The sequence below is a fragment of the Amblyraja radiata genome, chromosome 26 (assembly GCF_010909765.2).
Source record: "Amblyraja radiata isolate CabotCenter1 chromosome 26, sAmbRad1.1.pri, whole genome shotgun sequence".
NCBI lineage: Eukaryota > Metazoa > Chordata > Chondrichthyes > Rajiformes > Rajidae > Amblyraja > Amblyraja radiata.
This window is the reverse complement of record NC_045981.1, coordinates 26,419,989-26,447,963: the sequence shown is the minus strand read 5'-3', so window position 1 is coordinate 26,447,963 and position 27,975 is coordinate 26,419,989. Positions and strand designations below refer to the sequence as shown.

General features: G+C 43.7%; 1 protein-coding gene across 3 annotated transcripts in view; it reads left to right on the top strand.

Annotated features, from left to right (window-relative positions):
- fbf1 (Fas binding factor 1) overlaps nt 1–21,436 on the top strand; it is an 85,970-nt gene extending 64,534 nt beyond the window's left edge. For 2 of the 3 annotated variants that reach the window (XM_033044527.1, XM_033044528.1), the window contains 9 exons: nt 3,225–3,343; nt 9,615–9,737; nt 10,808–10,993; nt 12,624–12,800; nt 15,406–15,543; nt 18,235–18,352; nt 19,235–19,374; nt 20,681–20,900; nt 21,064–21,436. In XM_033044527.1, coding sequence (XP_032900418.1) covers nt 3,225–3,343; nt 9,615–9,737; nt 10,808–10,993; nt 12,624–12,800; nt 15,406–15,543; nt 18,235–18,352; nt 19,235–19,374; nt 20,681–20,764 — 1,085 coding nt within the window. In that variant the 3' untranslated portion in view covers nt 20,765–20,900; nt 21,064–21,436. Of the gene's footprint in view, nt 1–3,224; nt 3,344–9,614; nt 9,738–10,807; nt 10,994–12,598; nt 12,801–15,405; nt 15,544–18,234; nt 18,353–19,234; nt 19,375–20,680; nt 20,901–21,063 lie in introns of those variants that run through there. The other variant, XM_033044529.1, reaches the window with a different exon arrangement.
- The last annotated feature ends 6,539 nt before the right edge of the window (nt 21,437–27,975 follow it).

Here is a 27,975-nt window from a genome sequence, read left to right as displayed (position 1 = left end):
AGCCCGCACCGCCATTCACTCATGGCTGAACACTAAACAGACACACTTACCCACAAACAGTAGACACAAGACACAGAACACAAGACACTACCCTCCCCTTTATACCGCTATCACCCCTCTCCACCCCAAGAACCGCGTGATCTCCTGGGGGAGGCAAAAAAACGGATAAAAACCCAGGTCCAATTCGGGAAAAAAATCCGGGAAATTCCTCTCCGACCCCAATCCAGGCGATCGACACTTGTCCAGGAGATCACTCAGGTCTACTATACTAACCATACCTAGGTCCATATCCCTGCCCTCTCCCCGTAGCCCCTTATCCCCTTGGCAGCTAAAAAACCATCTATTTTTTACTTAAATATATTTAACGTTTCTGCTTCCACTGCTCCCTGGGGCAGTGAATTCCACAAACTAACCACCCTCTGGGTGAAGAAGTTCTTCCTCATCTCAGTTTTAAAAGAGCCCCCCCTCACTCTGCAACTATGTCCCCTAGTTCTAGCCTCCCCGATCATTGGGAACATCCTCGGTGCATCCACCCGATCAAGGCCCCTCACGATCTTATACGTTTCAATGAGATCGCCTCTCATTCTTCTAAACTCCAAAGAGTAGAGTCCCAGCTTACTTAACCTTTCCTCATATGTCAATCCCCTCATTGCAGGAATTAATCTTGTAAACCTTCGCTGCACTGCCTCCAGTGCTAGTACATCCTTTCTTAAGTATGGACCCCAGAACTGTACACAGTATTCCAAATGTGGTCTCACTAATACCGTGTACAGCTGCAGCAAGACCTCCGTGTTTTTATACTCAATCCCCCTAGCAATAAAGGCCAAAACTCCATTGGCCTTCCTGATTGCTTGCTGCACCTGCATACTGACTTTTAGTGATTCATGTACTAATACCCCTAGATCCCTTTGCGTTGCATTACAACGCAGCTCCTCCTCATTTAGAAAATAACTTGCCCTATCATTTTTTTCCCCAAAGTGAATGACTTCACATTTATTAGTATTAAATTTCATCTGCCAAGTTGTTGCCCACTCACCTAGCTTATCTATATCCTTTTGCAGACTCTTCCTATCCTCCTCATCCCCTACTTTCCCTCCCATTTTCGTATCGTCCACAAATTTTGATATATTACACTTGGTTCCCTCCTCCAAATCATTTATATAAATTGTGAACAACTGGGGTCCCAGCACCGACCCTTGCGGAACCCCGCTAGTTACCGGTTGCCATCCCGAGTATGAACCATTTATCCCCACTCTCTGCTTCCTATTCGTTAGCCAATCCTCTACCCATGCTAATATATTACCCCCAATCCCATGATTTTTTATTTTTAGCAATAGTCTCTTATGTGGCACCTTGTCAAAAGCCTTTTGGAAGTCCAAGTATACCACATCCACCGGTTCCCCTTTATCCACCCGGGTTGTTACTTCCTCAAAGAATTCGAGCAGATTCGTTAAACACGATTTCCCCTTCACAAAACCATGCTGGTTCTGTCTGATGAAGTCATGATTATCCAAGTGGCCCGTTAGTGTTTCTTTAATAATTGTCTCCAACATTTTACCCACCACCGATGTTAGACTAACCGGTCTATAGTTACCCGCCTTCTGTTTACTTCCTTTTTTAAATATAGGTGTTACATTGGCCATTTTCCAATCCACTGGGACCGTTCCTGCCCCCAGGGAGTTTTGGAAAATTATCACCAATGCATCCACAATCCCCACTGCTATCTCCCTCAAGACCCTTGGATGTAATCCATCAGGCCCAGGGGATTTATCCTCCTTCAGTCTCATTAATTTCCCTAATACCACCTCCTTGGTGATCTTAATAGTATTTAGCTCCTCCATTCCTACCGCCTCCTGTTTATCCAGCGTTGGAATATTTTTTGTGTCTTCTATGGTGAAGACTGATACAAAATACTCGTTTAATGCCTTTGCCATTTCCATGTTCCCCACCAACAACTCTCCAGTCTCACCCTCCAATGGACCAACGTTCACCTTAGCCACCCTTTTTCTTCTTATATAGCTATAAAAACTCTTACTATTAGTTTTTATGTTGTTCGCTAAATTCCTTTCATAGCCTATTTTCCCCGTCTTAATTAATCTCTTAGTTACTTTTTGCTGACCTTTAAATGCTTCCCAATCCTCTACCCTCCCACTACCTCTGGCTACCTTATATGCCCTTGCCTTCAGCCGAATACTATCCTTTATAGTTTTACTGAGCCATGGCTGACTGTCCTTACCCTTACCCCTTTTTTTCTTCATAGGAATAAATTTTTCTTGAAGGTTATACAGTAGATCCTTAAACGTACACCACTGCTCATGTACCGTCTTATTCTTGAGTCTGCTATCCCAGTCAACTTTGATCAGCTCAGTCCTCATACCTTCATAATCCCCCTTATTTAGACTAAGCACCCTAGCCTGAGTTTCAACCTGCTCCCCTTCTATTTGAATATGGAATTCGACCATATTGTGGTCACTTGTTCCCAACGAGTCCCTAACTATGACATTTTTAATTAATCCTGCTTCATTACACAGGACCAGATCTAAGATTGCCTCCCCCCTTGTCGGTTCCGTGACATACTGTTCTAGGAACCCGTCTCTAATACATTCTATAAACTCTTCCTCTAGTCTACCCTGCCCAGTTTGGTTTGCCCAATTAATATGAAAATTGAAGTCCCCCATGATTACAGCAGTTCCCTTTTTACATGCGTCAACTATTTGCAGATTTATGTTCTGACTAACAGCGTCACAGCTATTTGGAGGTCTATAAATTACACCCACTAGTGTTTTTTTCCCATCATTGTGTTTAAGAGGCATTTAGATAGGTACATCGATATCCAGGGAAGGAAAGGATGTGGATAATGTGCAGGCAAAGATTAATTTAACTTGGCATCATGATTGGACATGATGGACTGAATGGTCAGACATTACGGACTGAATGGCCTGTTCCTGTGCTGTTGTTCCATGAGTACTCTTCTGGCCTCTCATTAGAAAATTCATTAAATTATTTTTACTATTACCGTTACGGTTTATGACCCTACAGTTTCTCGACACACACTTTGTAGACTTGTGGAGCTCCATTGCTGCCCATATGATAATCATAACCATAGCCCCAAATATGTCTTTCACCTGTATTTTGTTTTCTCGCACCTGCTCTAGTCCTGTGTCAGTGATGATTATGCCATTTTTGGAATCTGACTGTTGTTTTGTTTTTGTGGTCTCCTTCAGCTCAGCAGGATAGACTGTTGCACCAGCAGAGAGACCTGGAGGAGGAGAGAGCACGCCTGCAGGATGTAATAACCAAAATGGAGATCAGGCTGAATGAACAGACACGACTTCTTGAAAAGGTGCTTTTAAATGTTAAAATGTAATTTAATACATTTTAATTTAGTTAATAACATTTAAATGTTAAAATCTGTCAAGTACTACAATGCTTGAAATTTTAATATGTCCATTCCTGATTGTATGGTTCCGGTTAGAGTCGGATTAAATGTTTTCGAACATACAACTCCATCCCAAATTTTACTCACCTTTTGATTCTTAATTAAAGGATTGGTATCATTTATTATAATGTCATGCCATTAAATGACAGGAGAGACTAGAAAATCAGAGGCTAATTTGCCCATCTAGTGTTTTAGCATCATGCACACCATTCAGATATAATTACGTTTTAAATGGAATACAGAGAAAATAAACTTTTGGTAAATTTGAAAAATTAATTTCTCAATTAAAATTGAGGGAATCCCATCAATTTAAAATCAAAATATTAATAAAAAGATAACTGAAAAAGACTGGGATAACACGGGAATATAATAATTTTGGGGCTTGTGGACAATGAAATTGTCTCCAATTGCCAAATCTATAGGAGAGTGGTGGCATGAAGACAAATTGTGGCTTGGCAGATTGGTGGCGGAGGTTAGGGTAATGAGATGTGATTTTATTATGTGTTGGAGTACAGGTGGGAAGTAGGTTAATAATGATTCGATTAATTAATAATAGTTCACCTACTTCAGTTGTCTTCCAATGGCTGTGCTAAAAAATGACTGGACGTCAGTGCGTCAGTTGGGGGAGTCCAGAACCAGGGATCACAGTTTAAGAATAAAGGGTAGGCCATTTAGGACAGGTTGTGGAAAAACTTTTTCCCCCGGAGTTGTGAATCTGTGGAATTCTCTGCCCCAGAAGGCAGTGGAGGCCAATTCACTGGATGTTTTCAAGAGAGAGTTAGATTAAAACTCTTAGGGCTAACGGAATCAAGGGATCTGAGGAAAAAGCAGGGACGGGGTACTGATTTTGGATGATCAGCCATGATTATATTGAATGGCTCGAAGGGCCAAATGGCATGCACCTATTTCTATGTTTCTATGATCTGGTAAAACCTTAGATAGACACAAAATGCTGGAGTAACTCAGCGGGTCAGGCAGCATCTCAGGAGGAGAACATGGACAAATGATTTTTCAGGTCAGGAACTTCTTCAGACACTTATATTTAAACCTTGTTCTGAAATTGACAGCAATATTTCAGAACCACCTGGATGGATCTCTTAGGCAGTGTTGTGAAGGCAGTGGGGGTGGTGAAATCAAATAGTTCCCTGAGATACAGGATTAATAGTAAGATTAAACGAGAACTTACCAGTTTGAAGTTTGATCTGTATGTTATGAGGAGTTACGATGAGGGATTACGTGAAGAAGCCCGCCAGGCGCATGCGTGTCATTCTTCAAAGCAGCGGTGTGAAATCACAGATAACTGTAATGACTAAACATAGTAAGATTAGAGAAGAGGTACCAGTTAAGTATATGATCTGGGTGGGAGCGGAGGGCACGTAATCCCTCATCGTAACTCCTCATAAAATACAGATCAAACTTCAAACTGGTAAGTTCTCGTTTAATCTTACTATTTTACTTCGGAGTCACGTGAGTGACTACGTGAAGATTTTAAAGCTCTGTGATTTCATGCCGTGGAACGAGTCCATGCATCACGTCTGCCTTGACTATTGGGAGGATTGTGTTAACATAATTTGGACATGAATTCGACATTGAAATCATAAAATTTTTAACACAAGTTTATAACCCCTTTATATGGGTTAAATTAATTTACAGAACTTAAATTGTTTCTGCAAATGTTCCAGGTTTCATTACTGGTTTATTACAAATAATTGGAATGTTTTTCCCCTCCAGACCATCCTGCTGCCTTGAGGATTTGGTCCATTGGTACATCCAACTGTATCGCTGCCGATGTAGCTGCAGCCCTGGTGGAAAGAGATTTTTAAAATTTTAGTATCCACCCCAGCCTGTGTTTAGCAACTGTTTCAGCCATCTTGAGATGGCATGACCGTTTTAATGTCAGTCTGTGTAAGGACAGAACTGTTGCTGGAGATCACTCCTGAGCATCTTCAGGTTTATACTCGCATCCCATATATGGGAGTATCTGGTACTCCTCATAGGCTTTGTACCAGTGGGTCAGTCCCAACAGTGTAATGGTCTGTCCCCTGCCATAGGTAAGTCGATAGGGCACTTCTGGCGCAGTTGATGGCACTAACTGAGCCCCTCATCGTAGTGGAGGCCTGCCAGATATTCCAGAACAGATGGGATGTTCATGTCTCTGATTCCATGTTTGATACCACTGGGAACCATGGTTGTGTAGGCCAATCGGGTACTACCAATTCCAGATGCAGAGTCTGTTGTATTTCCTTAATACCCGACTGATGAGGCAGGAAAGGAGGGAATGCGTAAATAAACAATTTCCCCTCCCCTCCAATGCAGCGAAAAATGCATCTGTCGCCGCTGCCCCAGGGTCTGGTTCCTGTGTAACATAACTTGATAACTGGGACCTGGTGTCTGCCACTGAATTTAGTCTTCCTGGTAGATAAGTGGTTGATATCCAAATATCTTTCTGGAGACACCATTGCCAATTTGTATGGCCAGATTGTCACATGATGTCGATTTGTTTCCACCCTGAGGTTAATGTATGCTACCACGGTGGTATTGGTATTGGTGGCTCCGCACCAATTGTACTGGCATCAGTTTGTAGTACCATGGAAAAGGTTACTGACAATGCTTGGATAGGAGCAAGGCCAGAGTTATCTATCCACCATTTTAGTTCCATTTTAGCCTGATTGGTAGTTTCACAGATCTGTCAAAGTGACCTGCATAATTTAGAGTGCTTGTTTTTTGCTCTCTGTATGTTTTGGTAATGTAGAGGTCCAAACTGTGTGGCTGGAAAGGCAGCCATCATTATGCCAATTACTTTGGCTACCAATCTGATGGATGGTTTGCTGATGTCAGTGAGGTTTTTATAAGCCTCTATTAAATCTGTAGCCTTTCCCTTAGGCAGAGTCACCGACATGTGAACTGAGTCAATGGTGAAACCCCAGGTAGTCCATAGTAGTGGAAGACGTTAGTTTAGATTTAACTGGATGAAATGAATCCCAGTTCCCCAAATAACTTTTTTGTGGCTGTTACAGTTTGTTTGGCCAATTCCAAAGTTTTTGCACATAATGAGTATGTCATCTAAATATGCCATGACCATATGTATACGTTTCCGTAGAAACGCTTGGGCTGGTTTCAAACAAAATTTGTGAACAGCCTGGGCTGATGATAACCCATTTGGCAGTGCTTTATACTGCTAGAGTTGTCCCATCCAGTTGAATTTAAGTAACATCTGTGGTCACCTCGTATAGGCACTGAATAGTAAGCATCTTTTAAAATGATGCTGGCCATTGAAGTAACCTTTGGGAATTCATTGTTAAGCAGTAACAAAGGTATCTATTTTGTTAGATCTATGATGATGCGATGACCATCATCTTTTTGTTTATATATTGGACACGAATTTTAATGGTTCGTGTTGAGTTTTCTCAATTACACCTTTTATGTAAAGCCGCTTCAGTTCAGCTTGCGCTTTTGATTTCTTTTATCAGAAAGCACGAACATTCGGTTCAGTATATGTTGAACTGGAGGGCTGTACTTGTGTATAAACTCTGTTGTATATCCCTGGATACTGCTTAAGATGTAGATATCGGTTGTTATCATGCTCCATGCATTCAGAAGAGAGTGTTATCTCCACCCAATCTCCGTGCCCACTGTTTGTAGGGAACCAGACCCACCTACCTCCATAGGTACACAAAATTGCTGGAAGAACTCAGCGGTTGCAGCAGCACCTACCTCCATAGTTACCAGTGGCAGGTTTACCTTTTTGTAGGTTCTTCGCTGTTGTAGAGCTGGGGTCTGGATTTACGGTTTGGTTTGCGTTGGAGGTCCCGCATCTTCCGAGAAGGCCGGTCTGGGCCATGGCCTAAAAGACTCATGTTTTTGAGTACCGGTCCTTCGAGCTTTCACCAGTTTTGCTGGTGGGTGCGTGGGGGTGCTAGGTTCCAGTAGGTTCTCTTGTTCCTGCACCCCTTGCACACTTTCTTCTGCGGACCCCTCTTCCAGGTCAGCCCATAACTGACCCGCAGTGCTTCCCCCTGATGAGGTAGAAGCACTGTGCAGCCCTCAAAGAGGTACTGCTGTGGGTTATCATAGGGCCCACAGTGACCCGACTCCATGTCCCGGAGTCTGTCACGTTGGAGCAAAGCTCCATACACCACTTCTTCCCGCTCCAGCGCTCTCGGGCGCTGGCCGCCGGTGGTGATTCAAAGTCGGACTCCTCTGAGTCCACGACCTTGTTTGTTTTGTGTCTAGCCTTTCCGCGCGGCCGCGTGGATCTGGCCGGTGCAGAGGCGACATCGGGCACAGCTGATCCCACTACGGGTGATCCAAGTGCCGCTGGCTGCTGCTGGCTGCCCGCTGCTCCACGGTCCTCCTTCTCCAGCTTTGTCCTTACTGTCCTTCCGTGGAGTGGATATGGCCGGTGTGGAGGACATCTGGCCCAGCTGATTCCATCTAGCCACCAGCTTTGTCGCAGCCCGTTTTTTCTGCACCTGCAATCAGCATAGAAATGCAACAAAAAAAAAAACGCAGCTCTTACCTGCAGGTCCATTGCTACGGGTGAGCGTCATTCTAACCCGTCTGCTGCCGTTAATGACTGTCAAAGTCAACGGCCCCATTTGAATGGTCTCCCGCCTGGCCGTGGTGTTCTGGCCGGCGCGGGACCAAAAGTCGGCACTGCTCTCCTTATAACGGGAGATAAACGTGCCTTAGGCTGCTGCTGCCGGCTGCCTGTGACTCCGCTGTCTTCCCCAGCCAGCTTCACTAGCAGCACTGTGGACACTCCTTTGTCCAGCTTCCCCTCCTGTACAGACCTAACGCGGGGAAACATTAGTTTTGCTCCCTCTCCCGCCCGGCCCGGTGCGGGAGCGAGTCGGGAGCAAAAGTCGGGCACAGCTATTCCCATTACGGGAGCCGACTCCGGCCGCAGCTGTAGTCCCCTGTTGCGCTTACTCCACCTGGTTTAGCCACGGCAGGAGCGCAATCTCCTTTTGTCCCCTAATATTAAAAAGGGGACAGAGCACAAATACAACCCACTGTCTTTGTGGGTTGTTGGCTCCGATTTCCTCCACCCGTTTGGGGGTGACGTTTGGCACTCGCTCCCGTTATGGGAGATAGTGGTGCCGACGTCCGTTGCTGGCTGCCTGCTGCTGTTCAGCGGCAGCTCGGGAGCCTTCCTGCAATCAAGAAAAAGGTAAGGAAATCTCTTACCTATTGTTGCTGGTTCTCAACCTGCCGTTCGAGAGGAACGTCCTTCCTCCCGCTGTGATTTCCGCAGCCCACAGACCCCTGTAGCGTCGGTCCTTGGGGCTGTTGTCCGAGTTTGTCGGACTGACGGCTCCGGAGGCTCACTTGTCGGCGTTCTCTACCGGAGCTGAATTCGCACGGACTCCCGCTAAGGGAGACTGTCGTGCCACCGGCCGTTGCTGGCTGCCTGCTGCTTGCAGACTCCTCCCCCGCCAGCTTTCAACAGCCTTCTGTAGAAAAAAGGTAAGTATAGAACGATGTTCCCTTACCTTCTGTTGCAGGTTCGAAACCTGCCGTTCGGGAGGAACGTCCTTCCTCCCGACAATGACGAGTTGCAATGCGTGTAGCGCAATGACACGCATGCGCCTGGCGGGCTTCTTCACGTAGTCACTCGCGTGACTCCGAAGTAAAATCTCAGAGAAGGATGTGGTAACTGTATTCCACAAGGATACAGCAGCTATACTCACTGAGGGGTGGGGGCTCTTCCATCCCAGTGGGGTGTAAGAACAGTCTCAACTGAGGGGTGTGGGTCTTGCAATCTCTTGGGGATTTCAGTAGTCTATTGTCTGAGGGCCTGAATGTCCAGTTCCCTGTGAGAGTAGTAGGGACGTTACCATCTCATGCCCCAAATGCTGCGTGGCAATATATACACCATTTGGATGAGTTTAGTATAAAATGTAATTCCTGGCTTTTATGTCAAACATGTCACTTCCCCCAGATTTGGATATTTTTAGTGAGTAATTGAGCAATGTTTCGTGGATTTAATTTCTTGAATTGAACTCAATGTTGTCATATAAAAACATTTAAAAAAATGTTTTTATAGATCTTAAAAGGTGAGTGGCACAGTACTCGGAAGGCATTGCTTGCCATTAATTGGAAAAATGTCACTCAGCTACTTGGGATTTGGGTAAATACATGGAACTGTTTTGCATTTGCAACTGTTGTGCAGGAGCGTTGGAGGGCAACATCGGAGCAAACTAAAGTGGAATCGGTGCAGCGATCTCTAGAGGAGGAGCGTCGACTCATGAGCCAACACTTCAGCATTGAGAGGGAGGAGCTGGAGAGGGCCAAGGTAGGATACTAACAGAAAGATACTTTATGTGAAGATTTCTGCTGCTGACTGCTTGCTCGGTGTACTTGCCGGTCTAGGAGCTGAACAAGTAGAAAATATGGATGCAATGTTACAAATTAAACGTGTGCACACCACACGCAGTCTCACTTGCAAGATGTGTGGTGTGTTCAACATCTATTTCACACAAAAGGTTAGACGATGTGGGTGAAATTTGATGGCAAATTAGCTGAAAAGGAAAACCGAGTGGGTGGAAAATGGGCACCAAATTTGTATTTATTCTCAGAAAGCATCTTTGTGTGTTTAGTTTCTGCTGATGTTTGTTGGCCTAGGAGCTGAATTTTGGAGGTCTGAATTGAGTTCCCTTCCTGAGCACCGTCCAACATTTTCTAATGGAGGTACTGTTGTGTGTAGCAAACAAGCGTACCAATGAAGCCTTCTCCCTTGCTCTCCCTGTCATCGGTATTCCATCCCTGATCATCTCCCCTTCACACTATCCTCTACCTTGATGTATATCTTACAAAATGAAATTCATCCTGCACGGTGAGCAAATCAGGTAATTATGAACCTGGTGCTCATTTTCCACTCTACTCGGTTTCTCTTTTCAGCTGATTCGTCATCAAATTTCATCCATGTTGTCTAACCTTATGTGTGAAAAGAGCCGTTGGGGAAGCACTCAGAATTTCTAGCAGCTGAGACTGGTGTGCACACATTTAATCTATAACATTGCATCTGTACTTTTTACCATGATCATTTGTTGATAAATAGGTCCCTGCATCTAAACCTCGCAGAAGCATGGTGACAACTACTATGCTAATGTTCCTGCAAGATTCCTTACCTGCCCTGCTGAGTGTTTCCAACAATTTCTGCTTTTATTTTATGTTTCCAGCATCTGCATTTTTTTCATTTTCATTTGCCATCGTCATTTAACCTGCGGCTGAAATGTTGGGCTGAAAGAAGCTGATTTCAGTAGAGAAACAAGGAGATCTTCCTGCAGCTCAGTGGAGATTTCCCTGTGGAAAGTCTATATTGAAAGATGCTTTTCCATGTTGCATTCCGTGTTTCAACCTCAGAGTGCTTTGCTGGGGGAGCAGCAGTCGGTGATGCAGCGCTGTGCGGAGGAGCGTCGGAGACTGGCTGGCGAATGGACAGAGTTTCACACACAACAGAAACTGAACAATGGTCGGATGGAGCGAGATACGAACCGTTCCCTGCAGCTCAATGCACAGCAAGAAGGAACAATCTTCAGCCTGGCAAAAGTAAGTGAGAAACGTATTCCTCTAATAAAGCAATAAATCTCTGCTCTGTCATAAGATGCAGGGTTGGGTTTGGGTTTCTGCTGGTTATTTCTCAATCTGTCCATTATTCCCAAAACTAGAGACTTGAACACAAGTATGTATTAATATGGGGTTTAACCTATCTTACAGATAGCATAGGCTTCTCTTGAACTGGGGTCTGGTATCATGATAAAGCCTGTTCAGCAGGATTAACTACAATGAGGAATGTGTGCAGAAACATGAAGAGGAGATGGATGCTACTGGATAACATGGCCCGAAGAATCACTTAAGCAATCTAAGTTCTCTACTGCGATATAGTAATGCAATGAAGTTATGGACTAAGAGTCAGAGTTCTGGATCATTGATCCAGGGACAGAAGTGGATACCATATCAGGCATGTGAGAATGTAAATTCAAGAAACTAAATAATTGTCATGATTTCAACAAAAAAAAGGTTGGCATCAGTAATTGTACCCATGATACGGGCAGATGAGCTCAGTTTTATGGCTTCATGTTCATCACAAACATTGTGGGCTGAAGGGCCTGTACCTGTGGTGTACTTTCTGTGTTCTAAACCACGGGATTATTGTGAAAATCCACCTGGTTTGCCAATGTTCTTTGGGGAAGGGAATTTTCTGGCCTTACATTATATGGCATCAGACTCGCCAAATCGCTTGATTCAGAACTGTTTCCATATTGATTGATTCAGAATTGTTGTCCGTGGACGAGGTGAAAATGAAGGGATACAAACAGTGAAACTAGCAAGATGACTAGGATGAGAGAGGGGCGGAAAGAGAGGGAATGAAAGGATTACTTGAAATTAGACGTGTTCCTTCACCTATCTCATCACCACCCACTTTGCCTTGTATCATTATTCCTTTTGTTTTACTTTACATTGTAAAATCTCTAGGTACACACAAAATGCTGGAGTAACTCAGCGGGACAGGCAACATCTCTGGAGAGAAGGAATGGGTGACGTTTCGGGTCGAGACCCTTCTTCAGCCTGTTGTAAAATCTCTATACTATTCACGGCTCCGATGATGGGTAATTGAAACTGAAACATTAACTTTGTTTCTTTCTTCAGAAAAGTTGTCTGAGCTGGTGAATACATCCAGCTTTCTCTAATTTTATTTCAGATTTCCAACACTCACCATGATTTAGCTGTCACAATTTGTCAGATTTCTCATGTTAATATTTCAGCTGAGCTGCTCTGACTACTAAAATAAAATAAAAGAGGCACAGAAAGAACATGCATTTACATGGATATTTCTCATTGAATGTGTCATCACATTTGTCATCACTTTTTCTTCATTTTGGAAACAATTTAGATTTTACTAGTTGTATTAGATGAATTTTTCTAGTCGGGTAATAACATAAAACACAAACATCTGAAGAAGGATCTCGACCTGAAACATCATCCATTCCTTTTCTCCAGAGATGCTGCCTATCGCGCTGAGTTATTCCAGCACTTTGTGTCTTAACACAAACACCTTCTTGTTTGGTTAGGTCCTGTCTTTTTAGGTAGCAGCTCCACGGTTAAGAACTGTATGTTTTAAATATATAATTACAAGTCACTAACTGATGATAGGACCATGTCTGACATGTACCTGTAGGAACAAGCTGAAATTAAAGTAAAAGTTGTGGAACTGAAGTCAAAGGAAGAACAGCTAGCCCAGGAACGAGAGGTCCTAAATCAAGAGCGTCATGAATTACAGCTGGAAAAGGAGAAAGTTAATGCCATGGCAATCCGTATCAAGCAGAGGGCTGAAGAGGTCGACAACATGAGCAAGGTGTGAAAATAATGGTCATTCAAATTTTTTTACCGGAGTCAAATTTCTACCCGGATAAAAACATCAGACAATTTAGTTTTTGAATTAAATTACATTTATTTCTTGAGGAATGGTTAAATCAGAGAAAACATGAATACCATTTTCAAGTGATGACATTAAAAATTGTAAGTCTGCCACTGAAATAATCCTCATATCTTGACTAAAGATTACATAATATGATATAAAGGAAAAGCAGTTATGGAGTGATACAGCGTGCAAACAACTTGCCCACACCGGCAACATGTCCCAGTTACACTAATCCCACCTGCCCGCAATTGTTTCATATCCCTCCAAACCTGTCTGATCCATGTACAGTACTTGTCTAACTGTTTCTTAAACATTAGGATAGTCCCAGCCCCAACTGCCTCCTCTGGTAGCATGTTCCATACACCCACCACCTTTGTGTGAAAAAGTTACTCCTCGGATTCCTATTGAATCTTTTCCCCTTCACCTTAAACATATGTCCTCTGGTCCTCAATTACCCTACTCTGGGCAAGAGACTGCAAAAGACTATGCATCTCCACGATCTATTCCTTTCATGATTTTATACACCTCTATAAGATCACCCCTCAACCTCCTGTGTTCCAAGGAATAATCTGAGGTTACTCAACCTCTCCCTATAGCTCAGACCCTCTAGTCCTGGCAACATACTTGTAAATCTTCTCTGTACCCTTTCCAGCTTGACAATATGTTTCCCATAACATGGTGCCCAGAATTGAACTCAATACTCTAAAATGGGGCATTGCCAACATCTTATACAACTACAATATGACCTCCCAACTACTGTACTCAATACGCTGACTGATGAAGGTCAATGTGCCAAAAGCCTTTTTGACTACCCTATCTACCTGTGACGCCACCTTCAAGGAACAATGCACCTGCACTCCAAGATCCCTCTGCCATACAACACCTTCCAGAGCCCTACCATTCACTGTGTAGGTCCTGCTCATGTTATACTTCCTAAAATACAATACCTCACATTTCTCTCTATTAAATTCCATGAACCATTCCTGAGCCCACCTGGCCTCCTGCTGATATTTTCCACAACCATCTTCACTATTTGCAAAACCACTCGCGTTTGGGTGGTTCATCAGCAAACTTGCTAGTCTTGCCCTGTATATTCTCATCCAAATCATTAATGTAGATGACAAACAGTAACGGGCCCAGCACCGAACCTTAAGGCAAAACACTAGTCACAGGACTCCAGTCCAAGAAGCAACCTTCCACCGTCTGCTTCCTTCCATAAAGCCAATTTTATATCAATTCAGCTATCTCTCCTTGGATCCAATGCGATCTAACCTTCCCGAGCAGCCTACCTTGTCGAATGCTTTGCTGAAGTCCATATATATCCAACATCTAAGCTCTGCCCTCATTGACCTTTTTGGTCACATCTTCAAAATACTCAATCACATTTGTGAGACACGACCTCCCACGTACAAAACCATGCTGACCATCCCTCATCAGCCTTTGTCCATCCAAAGGTCTGTGCATCTCCCCCCCCCCCCCCCCCCCCCCCCCACCCACAGGTCTTCCGAGGTAATTACCATCACTGAAGCAGATTTCATTGAGTTGATTCACTCCAATGTGATGTTCTGCTATTACTGTCAACTAACAATGTGATCATAGGCATCCTTGACAGTGCTGTGAAGTATATTTGCTCACTAATCTGCTTACTAATGTTCAATTTGGTTTAAACAGGACAATTTAGACCACTCCACAAATTGATCCAAGTGTACTAAAGAGCTTAATTTCAAAAATAAAAAAGAGCTTGGGTAGCTTACAGCCCAACAGTATGAGCATTGAATTCTCCAATTATAGATAACGTCTAGCAACACTCCTCTCCCTATCCCCTTTCTTCCCCTCGGCCCCCTTCCCCTGTACCCCAACTAGACGCACTCCCCTGCCGCTCCATCTACCTTCTGCCTGATCCGCCATTCAATAAAAGCATGGCGGATCTTTTACCTTTGAAACACTCTTGCACTATAACCTACATTGTCCAACCATCTACCTTTCAGAAAAAAATGGCTGTGTTCACCTATTACCTGCCAGGCTTTGCCCTGCCTCTCCCCTCTTCTAGCTGCCTTTCCCCACTCTATAATCAGTCTGAAGAAGGGCCATGATCTGAAACATCACCTATTCATGTTCTCCAGGGATGCTGCTTGACACGCAAGTTACTCCAGGACTTTGCATCTATTCTTCAGCTTAATTTTAGAAACTGAGACTGACTGCTTTTTACACCAAGGCAGAACTTGACTGTACATAGTATCAACGGACAATGGTATTAAACGCTTATGATGACCACCACTCCCAAGTCCTTTGAAAGTTGCATATTACGTGACTTGGAGACATAGTAGTAATACTTTCAAAACTCAGGCTGCAAAACTTTGAGAAAGCAGACCGCCATTATCTCAAGCAAAATCACAGGTGGGCAAAAATCACTGCCCCCCCCCCCCCCCCCCCCCATCACATCTGTGTACAATTTGAAATCTTTGATAATTTATGACAATTATCTTTCCTTGAGTGAATTAAAAAATATTGTGACAGTCTCAAACCTCTTTCCTTGCAGCTTGCCTCTCAGAAGTATGAGGAAGGGGAACAAGCATTCATGGATGCCAAACGGGTGGAGTCTGAGCACCAAGCACGACTGCATGCTATCCATCTAAAAATGGAGAGACTTCAACAGCAAGAGCAGCAGATACACCAGGTATGAGAGGAGAGAGAGTGGAATTATTGCCACAGCTTCACTTCTTACTTGGGGGGGTAGTGGTTCAGAGAGGACATATTGCATCAGGCACCATGGTGATATCTGATCAGTTTAGATGGTATGCAAAGCAAAGCTTTTCACTGTACCTCCGTACACATTACAATAATAAACCTAAAACATTTGTTGTACAGAATGTAAGGTCAGATGGTGCAGTGGAGTCACACATTAATCTTTCATTTTTGCAATGGATTGCTTAAAGGAAGCATATGGTCTGTTAATTTCTGCCTCTTTCAATATTTATAGCTTAAATAATGCAAGATCGACTTGGAGAAAATGTCACTTTAAAACAGCATGACATCCCTTTTTTGATTGGAGCAGAGTGGAGGAATCTTTAATTTTTTTATTTAAATGCACAACTTAGGAGCCAAAGTAGATCATACAATACAATACAATTCAATTTATTGTCATTTGGACCCCTTGAGGTCCAAACGAAATGTCGTTTCTGCAGCCATACATTACAAAACAAAAAGACCCGAGACACAACACAGTTTACACAAACATCCATCACATCGTTGTGATGGAAGGCAAAAAAAAAACTTATCTCTCCACTGCACTCTCCCCCCCCGATGTCAGAGTCAGAGTCAAAGTCAAAGCCCCCGGCTGGCGATGGCGATTGTCCCGCGGCCATTAAAGCCACGCCGGGTGATGCAAGGTCGCGCACTGGGTCTAGGTGTTAGAGCCCCCGGCGATGGTGTAAGGCCCGCTCAGGTGCTCTTCAACCCCGCAACTCGGGCTGGAGAAGTCGCCGTTGCGGAAGCCCCGAAAAGCGGTCACCCAGCAGGGACCCGCAGGCTCCCGGTGCCGCCGTCCGCCAAACCCGCAGTTGCAGCCTCCGAACCTCCGGAGGTCGGGTGGCAGCAGCGCTCCACCACAGCTCCACCCGCTCCGGACTCGGCCAGCCCCGTGACGGTAAGTAGTCGGCAGCTCCGCAGCTGGAACCCCAGGCCGTTCCTGTTGGAGGCCGCTCCACGTTGCAGCCCCAACGACAACGGAGACCCGACAAAGAAAAGGTCGGGTCTCCCGTGCAGGGGAAAGATTTTAAAGTTACCCCCTCCCCCCCCACCCCCCCACACACATACCCCAACAAAAAAAATAACAAAAACTACATAAAAACTAGACAAAAAATAATAAAACACAGACGGACTGCAGAGGCCGCTGCTGACGAGAGTCGCGCGCCCACCGAAATCATGTCCCTTGAGCCACCTCTGGTGCTTCATAAATCATGAGTGATATTATTGCAACCCGCCAACTAATCTTTAAACAGCGGCCACTGGTTCTAGATTATCCACAAAGGAAACATCCTTTCCTCATTCACCCCAGGATCGCTCAGGATCTTATATGTTTCAATTAAATCAAATCTCTTCTTGCTCTTCTAAATGCCAGGACATACAATGATAGCTTATTCAAGCTTTCCTCGTAAGATAGCACACTTATTCCAGATAAACTACTTCCAACATTTATTTTATTTAACAACTCAAACTGGATATAGTTCTCCAGTTAGGTTCTTCCCAACGCCATATAGAACCAACCATTGTTTGTTATCTATTCCCTCTCTATCTCTAAAAAGTATTCTATTAGCAATTGTAATATAAGTATCTGCAAACTATCCTTTTGTGAATTATGTGCTGCTACTCAGAGCTGAAATCTCTCATAAAACAGTTTAAATGATTTTTGGTTTTCCTGTAAAAATGGACACATGTCACATTTGTTCTCATTTAATTCCATCGGCAAGATCTTTGCTCATTGACTTAACCTATCTTTCTCTCTTTAAGGCCTCCTTATGTCGTCATACAACCCACTTGCTTACCTATCGTTTAAAAAAACGATTGATCCTATTTTTGGTGCCTTTATCCAATTGTAAAAGATCGACGTAATCGCTGATCCCTGTGGCATAACACTCAATATGTTCCGAAACAGAAAAGGACCAATTTATTTCTACTCTCGATTTCCTATTGTGTCATCCATGTTCTGTCTCTGCCAATACCTCCTTGGAACATAGAAAAATACAGCACAGGAACAGGCCCTTCGGTCTACAATGTCTGTTCCAAACTTGATGTCAAGTCCAACTTTTCCCTGCATGCACATAATCCATATCCCTCCAATCCCTGCATATCCATATGCCAACCCAAAAGCTTATAATGCCACTGTTGTATCTACCTCCACCACCATCCCTGGCAGTGCATTCCAGGCATCCACCAACCTGTGTGTAAAATAAAATCCCCTGTACATCTCTTTTAAGCTTTGGTTCTCTCACCTTAAAGCTATGCCTATTTTTCACTCTGACATTTTGATTTTGTTTGGCATCTTATTAAATCTCCCAGAAAATCCAACTATAGTGCATTTGCTTATCCAAAGCAGATATTGCTTATTCAAAGATAAAGACTGCACATTATCCTGCACTAATAAGAAATGATGCGTGGACAGTGAATAAAATGAAAAATAGCAATTATATACTGCCTTTTTATTTCTCCTGGATATCTTTTTTAAAGCTCTTTATGAAATGCATATTGATGTATAGCTGCTAAAAGTGCTGATTACAACATGGAAGTTGTTGATGCTGTTAAAAATAAGGAAAGTGAAAGAAATAGATCATGCAACATCTCTTTTGACAAAACTCAATTTAATTTTCAGGAACGCCTGAATCTAGTCCAACAACGACATCATCCGCACACACCCGCTGTAAAAATGCCTGTCAACACACTGGGGCCACCCATTAGAAATCAAATGGTATCCATGGTAAACCACTCGTGTAAGTGCATTTATTGAAACCACAACTTATTGGTGGCACTTTTCATTAATTGTAGTCATTAGAATATAGTTCTCAATATAAATACCTAAAAGGTTATTTTGTGTGTGGAAATGATGCAAACAAAGTGTGAAGTGGACGTGGCTGTAGCACATATGCTGTGGGTCCATCCGTTTAAAAAATAAAATGATTAATATTTCAAAACCAAATTCTGATAAAAGGTTAGTTAAAAATATCAAGCTATCTTTCCATAAAATCTGACGGCATTTCTCTTGCAAATACGCTACCTGGGCAGTAGAGTATTTACAACATTTGGTTTGTATAACATTTAACAATATAGGAGATCCTTATACATCACTGAAGTGTAATTCAAGTTTAAGGATACTATAGCATCTGCAGTTAGCAGTTAGGTTGCTGCACTGAGTCAGGCTGATATTTCCAATCTTAGAAATGATGAGGGGATCAATCTTCCTACACTCCTCACTGTAAAGTGGTTGAACATTTGGACCTACATTTCCCAAATCTTTCAATTCCTTTAGTTTTGCTTTAATTGGGTCAGCGAAAACTGTCCAATGCTCCCTCTAAAATTGGTGAAAGGTTGTGGCAGTAAGATTGTAAGTACATAAACATAACCAGAAGTCTTGTTTCTCCTTAGAACAAATCATAAAATTAAGGGCTCGTCCATATACATCAAGAAAACGTTGGTTCTGTTTTTTTGATTGATAACTGCCAACTGCAACCAGTTTTTGGTGTAGTGCTATTTGTATCTTTCAAGGTTTCAAGGTCAGTTTATTGTCACATGTACCAATTAAGGTACAGTGAAATTTGATTTCACCGTTGCAACAACCAAAGGTAAAATTTGAGCACTGCTCATTCTTCTTTCAGATCTTCCTCCAGTGTGTAGCAATGCTCATCAGGGGACACCTTGGAATTCTGGATCAGTTCAAAATATTGAGAAACTTGTTGGATCTGAGGCATCGGACATAAATGCCAAACTTGCTATTTTCAAACACGTTGCTGAAAAGGTGAGGTCCATTGGTGTGTGAATAATAGCAGAAGCGGGGATAGGCTATTCAGCTACTTCTGCCTCGTCCGCCATTCAATAAAAGCATGGCGAATCTTTTACCTTTGCAACACTCTTGCACTATAACCCAAATATGTTCAATTCTCTTGATATCTGAAAATCCTGTTGCTCTCAGTTTTGCAGATGCTGGTTTATACCAAAGATAGACACAAAATGCTGGAGTAACTCAGCGGGTCAGGCAGCATTGGAGAAAATGGGATAGGTGAAGGAAGAGAGACTGGAAGTGAGAAAAGACCAGGACAAATCAGGGGTGGCAACAGATGACCTCGGGCAGGGTGGTTCCCGAATAGGCCAATTGCTGGCTGGAGATGGTGGGATCCCAAGATGTTACAAGCTGTGGAACTGGTTAATCGACTTTGAGTGAAGAAGGGGGGGTGGGGGGCTGGTGGGGGAGGGGGGAAGGAAGCGAGTGATCAAATCAGGAACTAAATCCCTGGATGGGATTTATGCAGCAAATCAGCTTTGGTGTGGTCAGAGATAGACAATTTTACATAGGTGGAAATCCACAGTGATGGGGTCAAATATGATGCTGACACAGAAGTCTGATTTGGTCTGAGGGAGTGACTGAACGTGAAACTGAATCAGTAGCCAAAGGACAGAGTTTGCAGCTGGGACATTGATCTTCCCAAAATTGAGTTGCAAAGCATAATGTCATTTCTGATGCCAGTTCTGAATACTGAATGCAGATTTAATCAAGAGAGGTGGTGGAGAAATGAAGATAGAACCCGATCTGATCCCTAGAAATGCAGAAGAGATGCAGATAAGCACATCACTTTCAATGGAGATCTTGGGTTAGTCACAGGAACATGAACTCGGGGTAGTTTTCCATTCTTTACACCAAGTTCAGGAGGGTTGCTGTGCAACTGCCATGACTCGAGCTCCCCCCCCCCCCCCCCCCCCCCCCTCCCCCGCACCCCTCTGCTTTCACTAAAGATTGATTAACCACAGCTTGTAACAATGGGATCTTGGGATCATATTGTTCCTAGCCAACAATTGGCCTAGTTGATGCTGACCACAAGCTTTTATTTTATCCTGTTCGGTTTTCTGGAAAAAGAAGAGATGGTCCAATAGCAGCTGAAGGCTTGCGGATATCCTGGTGGACATGGGCTAAGATCATCACAACCAAAATTCAAATTGTTTAGAAATTAAATTACACAGCTGGGAATAGAATCAACACATTCTAAAATAATCCCGTCTGGATCAGACTGACATATAGTTAACCTAATTGTGTATCTCTCCTTTTACAGGACCATGACTTCCTTGAAGATGAGCAGTTCTTCTTAGAGACACTGAAGAAAGCTCAGTATAAAGTACTTCCCCAAACAGCATGAGACTAGATGTGATGCTGTCCTTTAATTCTTCACATTTATTTATAAACCCCTTTGCGTGTGTGTGTACGTGTAAACAATGTTTGAATTGTATAGCTTTTTAATCTTTATAATTTTTTTACATTTACAATTTTTACAAAATTATAACCATATAACATATAACATATAACAATTACAGCACGGAAACAGGCCATCTCGGCCCTACAAGTCCGCGCCGAACAATTTTTTTTTTTTCCCCTTAGTCCCACCTGCCTGCACTCATACCATAACCCTCCATTCCCTTCTCATCCATATGCCTATCCAATTATGTCAGGTACATCAAAATATCATTTTGTGAATGAATTATCTACCTGACCATTCCAGTGGTAACAAGCTCGAACACATCCGCTGGCTCGGATGCAGCTCAATCTTTGGCACAAATTTAGACTGTTCTATCAAAATCATGTCAAGTGATTACAAATGTAATCTGCATAACTTGGATGTAGATCACATTATCAGTAGCTGGCAGACTGATCTGGCAGTGGTTTAGGCTACCAGATTTGTAAATGTACTTTTCCACTGGTTATGAACCAAAACTCCATCTCTTTAGACAAGCAGGACTTTAAGGATGGTCCGATTTATTTTTATGAACCATACAATTTTGTGTCACAATAAAAAGAACTTGTCCACAGCCTGTACCTGGTTCCCAAAGCACTAGTCTTTTATTTATTGATAAATTATTCATGTCGCATAGGTTATTATTCTTGGAACACTTAATACTGGAACTTCGTGCCACAGATGGCGAGGTAACTGCTTAAGTAATGAGGAATGGAAGGAAAGCTCACAGATTCTTACCATTTCTATGTGAATGTAAACCAGGTTTCATGTTTCAGAAAGGTCCTTTTAATCGTACATGAAGATTCATCCATTGTCAGAGTGAAGCCACACACAAACTGGAGGAACAGCACCTCAATTTTTGCTTGGGTAGTTTACAACCCAACGGTATGAACATTAAATTCTTCAATTTTAGGTAACTTCTGCAAGAACTTTAACAGATTTGTGACACACTATTTTCCACACACAGTCCATGCTATTTCAAATACTGTAGGCCTGTCCTTCAGAATTCCCTCCAGTAACTTTCTTGCCACCTATCTCAGGCTTACCAGTCTATAATTCCCTGGCTTGTTGCCTTTAGAAATAACAGTACAACATTGGCCACCATCCTGTCTTTTGGAACTTCATCTGTGACTAAAGATGATGCAATTATCAATGCCAGGGTCTCTGCAATTTATTCTTCTCTAGCTTCCCACAAGGTTTGAAGATGCACTCAATCAGGCCCTGGGGATTTATCCAACTAAATGTGCCTTAAGACGGTCAAAAACTTCTTTGTGGTAATTTTTATATACTCTTAAGACATCACAGCTCATTTGCCTCTTATCGGGAACGCTGGATTCAATAGATGAGGTTAGAGGAGAGCCTGCTTCACCTGGTGGACTGCTGGGGTCCCTGGATGGAGGTGATTGAGGATGTATAAGGGCAAATGTTATATCTCCTGTGGAGTGCAGTGGAAAGCAGCTGGGGAGGGGGTGGTTTGGGTCAGAAGGGGTGAGTGAAGCAAGGAGTCGTGGAGTGAGCAGAGGTGATGCAAATGTCAGAGGATGATGTGTTGATGCGAAGGCTGGTGAGGTGAAAAGTGAGTACCAGGGGAACGCTGTCCTTGTTGCGTGTGGGGGGAGAGAGAGCAAGTACAGGACACAGAAAAGGTACATCTTGGATGCCCTCCTATGGAAAGTCTCATCTTGGCGATACAACAGAGATGGAGGATTTCAAAGCAGGAGATAGCATCTTTGCAAGAGAGTCCCGATGAATTTGAGGGCAGGGTGGAAGTTAGTAGTGAAGTTTATGAAGTTCTGCATGCATGGGTTTAAAATGGATTGGCAAGTTGGGTGGGGGGCATCCATTGCAGGACAAGCAGGTGAGAGGCTGGAATGTTAGTATGGATTGTGATGAAAGAAAGTTCAGTGAACGTAATAGACATGACGGAGCAAGAAAAGACTGAAGGATTAAATCACACTTAATGTGGCAAATCTTCTTATCAAGTCCACACACAAGATTAGAAGTTGTTCAGTCGAAGCTGAACACACTTCTCGGCATTTGCATACAATGGTGTCTTTCTTGTGCGTGGTGGTGGAAAGATTGGTGGAAACAGGGCCGCGACAAATGTGGCAAATGAATTTGGGGCATGGATAGGTACAGGTGACCGAAGTGTTGTAGCCATTATGGAAACCAGGCTAAGGGAGGGGCTGGACAGTCAGCTACAGGTGTCTCAGGAGAAATACAGGTGGAGTAAAAGAGGAGGGGGTGTTGCCTTATAGATTAAGGAGAATGTCATGGCAGTAGTCTGAGTTGACATTACTGATGCTTCATCCAGTGAGTCCGTATGAGAGGAGCTAAGAAAATTTAAAAAATGATTTTTGCCCTCTTGTTTCGGGTCCTGTTGAGTCTTGTTGGGAGTATACTACAGGCCCCAAAAATAGTCAGCAGGAATTGGAATAATAAATATGCCAACAAACACCAGACGTCTTAACCCCGAGGCATTTACCACCATTGCTGGGGACTTCAATAAGGCAAACCTAAAGAAATCACTCCCTAACTGCCACCAACATGTCTCCTGCTGCACCAGAGGACCTAACACCCTCGACCACTGCTATGCCACCATCAAGAATGCCTATCGCTCTATCCCTCGCCCTCACGTCAGTACATCCGACCATTCTTCCTGCCTACAGGCAGCAATTGAAGAGCGCACCCCCAGAAGTGAGAACAGTACAGAGCTGGTCGGGGGGGGGGGGGGGGGGGGGGGCGGGGGCGGGGGGGGGGGGGGGGGGGGGGGCAGAGGGCAGAGGAACAACTCCAGGACTGTTTGGAGTCTGTAGACGGCAATGTTCAAGGACTCGGCAACGGACTTGAACAAATATGCCACAGTCGTTACAGACTTCGTAAAGAAATGTGTGGAGGACTGCATCCCTACAAAAACCTTCCGAGTGTTTCCCAATCAGAAACCTTGGATGAACTTTGAGATCCGCACTCTTCTGAAGTCCAGACACAGGGCATTCACTACCAATGATACAGTGGCCTACATGAAGTCCAGATACGACCTTGGTAAGGCCATCAAAAAGGCCAAAAGGGACTTCTGCTCCAAACTGGAGGATGAGACAGATGTTCGGCAGCTGTGGCGGGGCCTGAATGCAATCACCTCCTACAAGGTGAAACCAGGAGGCAGCTCGAATGTCGGCGAAACATCACTCCCTGACGAGCTCAATGCGTTTTACGCACACTTTGATAGGGAGAATACTGATGTGCCTTCCCGATCCCCCATTCGCTGTGATGGCATTTCAGTCTCAGTCACAGAGGCCGACGTCAGGAAATCCTTCAGAGGGGTGAACCCCGAAAAGCATCTGGACCTGATGGTATACCCGGTCGTGTTCTAAAAACCTGTGCGGACCAACTTGCGGGAGTTTTTACAGACATTTTCAACCTCTCACTTCTGAGGTCTGATGTCCCCACCTGCTTTAAAAGAGCATCCATTATACCAGTGCCCAAGAAGAGTAAGGTGATGTGCCTCAATGACTATCGACCAGTGGCACTAACGCCGGTGGTGATGAAGTGCTTTGAGAGGTTGATCATGGAGCAAATCAACTCGTACCTCGACAAAAACCTGGACCCACTGCAGTTCGCTTACCGCCACAACAGATTAACGGTGGATGCAATCTCGCTGGCCCTCCACTCCGCTCTGGGCCACTTGGACAACAAAAACTCATGTCGGGCTGTTATTCATCGATTACAGCTCGGCATTTAACACAATCCTCCCCTCCAAGCTGGTTACCAAACTCGCAGAACTGGGTCTCTGCGCATCCCTCTGCAATTGGATCCTCGACTTCCTCATTCACAGACCACAGTCTGTTCGTATTGGTGGAAATGTGTCAGCCTCGATAACAATCAACACGGGAGCACCTCAAGGCTGCGTGCTCAGCCCCCTGCTGTACTCACTCTATACTCATGACTGCGTAGCCAGTCACAGTGCGAACTCCATCATCAAGTTCGCTGACGACACCACTGTTGTGGGGCATATCACTGATGGGGATGAGTCAGCGCCTCTACTTCCCGAGAAGATTACGGAGAGTCGGTTTGTCAAGGAAGACTCTCTCTAACTTCTACAGGTGCACAGTAGAGAGCATGCTGACCGGTTGCATCGTGGCTTGGTTCGGCAATTTGAGCGCCCTGGAGAGGAAAAGACTACAAAAAGTAGTAAACACTGCCCAGTCCATCATCGGCTCTGACCTTCCTTCCATCGAGGGGATTTATCGCAGTCGCTGCCTCAAAAAGGCTTGCAGTATCATCAAAGACCCACACCATCCTGGCCACACACTCATCTCCCTGCTACCTTCAGGTAGAAGGTGCCGGAGCCTGAAGACTGCAACAACAAGGTTCAGGAATAGCTACTTCCCCACAGCCATCAGGCTATTAAACCTGGCTCGGACAAAACTCTGATTATTAATAACCCATTTTCTGTTATTTGCATTTCATCAGTTTATTTATTCATGTGTGTATATATTTATATCATGGTATATGGACACACTTATCTGTTTTGTAGTAAATGCCTACTATGTTCTGTGTGCTGAAGCAAAGCAAGAATTTCATTGTCCTATACAGGGACACATGACAATAAACTCACTTGAACTTGAACTTGGATTGCAAGTAGCTGTAAGGCTAATAAGGTAGTCATAAAGTGGAATTTTAACTTTCCCAATATAGACTGGGACTGTTATGGTGTCAATGGCTTGGATGGGGTGGAATTTGTGAAAAGCATTCAGGAATATTTCCTCAGCTAATATGTAGAGGGGCCTAAACGAGAGAGGGCAAAATTAGATCCACTGTTTGGAAATGGTTAAGGTAAGTGACTGAATTGTTTGTGGGCTAACAGTTTGGGACCACTGATCACCATTCTATTAGCTTTAAGATTGTTATGGACAAAGACAGGTTGGACACATGAGTTAAAAAAATTGTGAATTGGCAAGGACAACTTTGATAGTATTAGACAGGAACGTGCTCAAGTTGATTGGTGTAGGTTGTTTGCCGGAAAAGAATGTCTGGCAATTGGGATGTTTTTAAAAATGTGATGACGATGTTCCTGTTAGGGTGAAGGGCAGAGCAGGTGTGAGTAATTAAAGCTTGGATGACAACAGAAATTGAGGCTCTCTCCTGTAAAAGAAGGAGGCATGGGACAGGTGTAGGAAGCTGGGATCAAATGTATCCCTTGAGAAGTTTCAGGAACTGAGGGATATACTTAAGGAAGAAATCAGAAGGGCAAATAAAGGGGCTGGAGATAGCTCTGACAGATAATATTGGCAGAGAAATCTAAAGTGATTATAAAGTATATAAAGGGAAAGAGGGTGATTAGAGAGTGAATAGTGCCCCTTAGAAATCTAAAGTGGTAATCTCCGTGTAGCGTTGAAGGAGATGGGTAAGGTTCTTCATGAGTATTTCTCCTCTGTGTTTACTATGGAGAAAGATGTGAAAACCGGGGAACTTGGGGCAGTTAATGGAAGTATCTTGAGGACCGTCAGGTTACAGTTGAGATGCTGAATGTCTTGCATTGTATGAAGGTGGATAAATCTCACGGGCCAGATCGGATATATTCGAGGATACTGTGGGAAGCTAGAAAAGAAATTGCAGGAGCCCTGGCAGAGAAATACGAATCAACATTACAAACAGGTGAAGTGCCGGTAGATTGAAGAATGTTCTATTTAAGAAGCCTGGAAACTAGACCAGTGAGTATAATGTTTGTGATAAGCAAGTTACTGAAGAGTATTCTGAGGGATGAGATTGACATGCTGATTAAGAATAGTTAGCATGGTTTTGTACATGGGAAATGGTGTATCACAAATCTGATTGAGGTTTTTTGAGGAAGTACTCAAACAGGTTGACGAGGGCAATGCCATAGATATTGTCTATGGATCTCAGCAAGTCATTTGGTATGTTTCTGCATGGTAGACTGCTTTGGAAGGATAGCATGGGATCCAAGAAGAGCTAGCCAACTAGATAGAGAGTGTAGGAAAGAACTGCAGATGCTGGTTTAAATCGAAGGTAGACACAAAATGCTGGAGTAACTCAGCGGGTCAGGCAACATCTCTGGAGCGAAGGAATGGGTGATGTTTCGGGTGAAGACCCTTCAGACTGATGTCAGGGCCCCCTCCCGACATCAGTCTGAAGGGTCTTGACCCAAAACATCATCCATTACTTCTCTCCAGAGATGCTGCCTGACCCACTGAGTTACTCCAGCAATTTGTGTCTAACTAGATAGAGAATTGGCTTCATGGAAGGAAGCAGAGGGTGATGATGGAAGATTGTTTTTCAGACTGGAAGACTGACTAGTGAAGTGCCTCGGGGATCAGTACTGGGCCCTTTGCTGTTTGTGGTTTATATCAACGATTTGGATGATGGTAGAAGGTACAGGAGCCTGAAGACTGCAACGACCAGGTTCAGGAATAGCTACTTCCCCACAGCCATCAGGCTATTAAACCTGGCTCGGACAAAACTCTGAACATTAATAACCCAATATCTGTTATTTGCACTTTATCAGTTTATTTATTCATGTGTTTTGTAGTCAATGCCTATGTTCTGTGTGCTGAAGCAAAACAAGAATGTCATTGTCCTATGAGGGACACATGACAATAAACTCACTTGAACTTGAATGGCATGATTAGCAAGAGATTGCAGATGTTATGAATATGGGCAGCATTGTAGATGGCCGAGATGGTTAGCAAAGGATCTTGATCAGTTGGGTAAGTGGGCAGAGAAATTGTTTAATGGAGTTAAATACAAATATGTGTGAGGTGTTGCATTTTGGGAAGTTAAACCACACAATGAATGTCAGTACCAAAGATTATGGAGGAGCTCCTCTATAATCTTTGCTCAGGACCAAAGATACTAGACTCTTGGGAATGTTGTAGAGCAGAGGGATCTGGGAGTGGAGGTGTGCAGCAGTAGAGTTGCTGCCTCACAGAGCCAGAGGCCTGGGTTCAATCTTGTCTAAGGGTGCTGTCTATGTGGAGTTTTACTTTCTTCCTGTGACCATGTGGGTTTTCCGTGGGTGCACTGGTTTTCTCTCGCATTCCAAAGACGTGCAGGTTGGTAGGTTAATTGTCCCTACTGTGTAGGATATAACCAGTGCACGG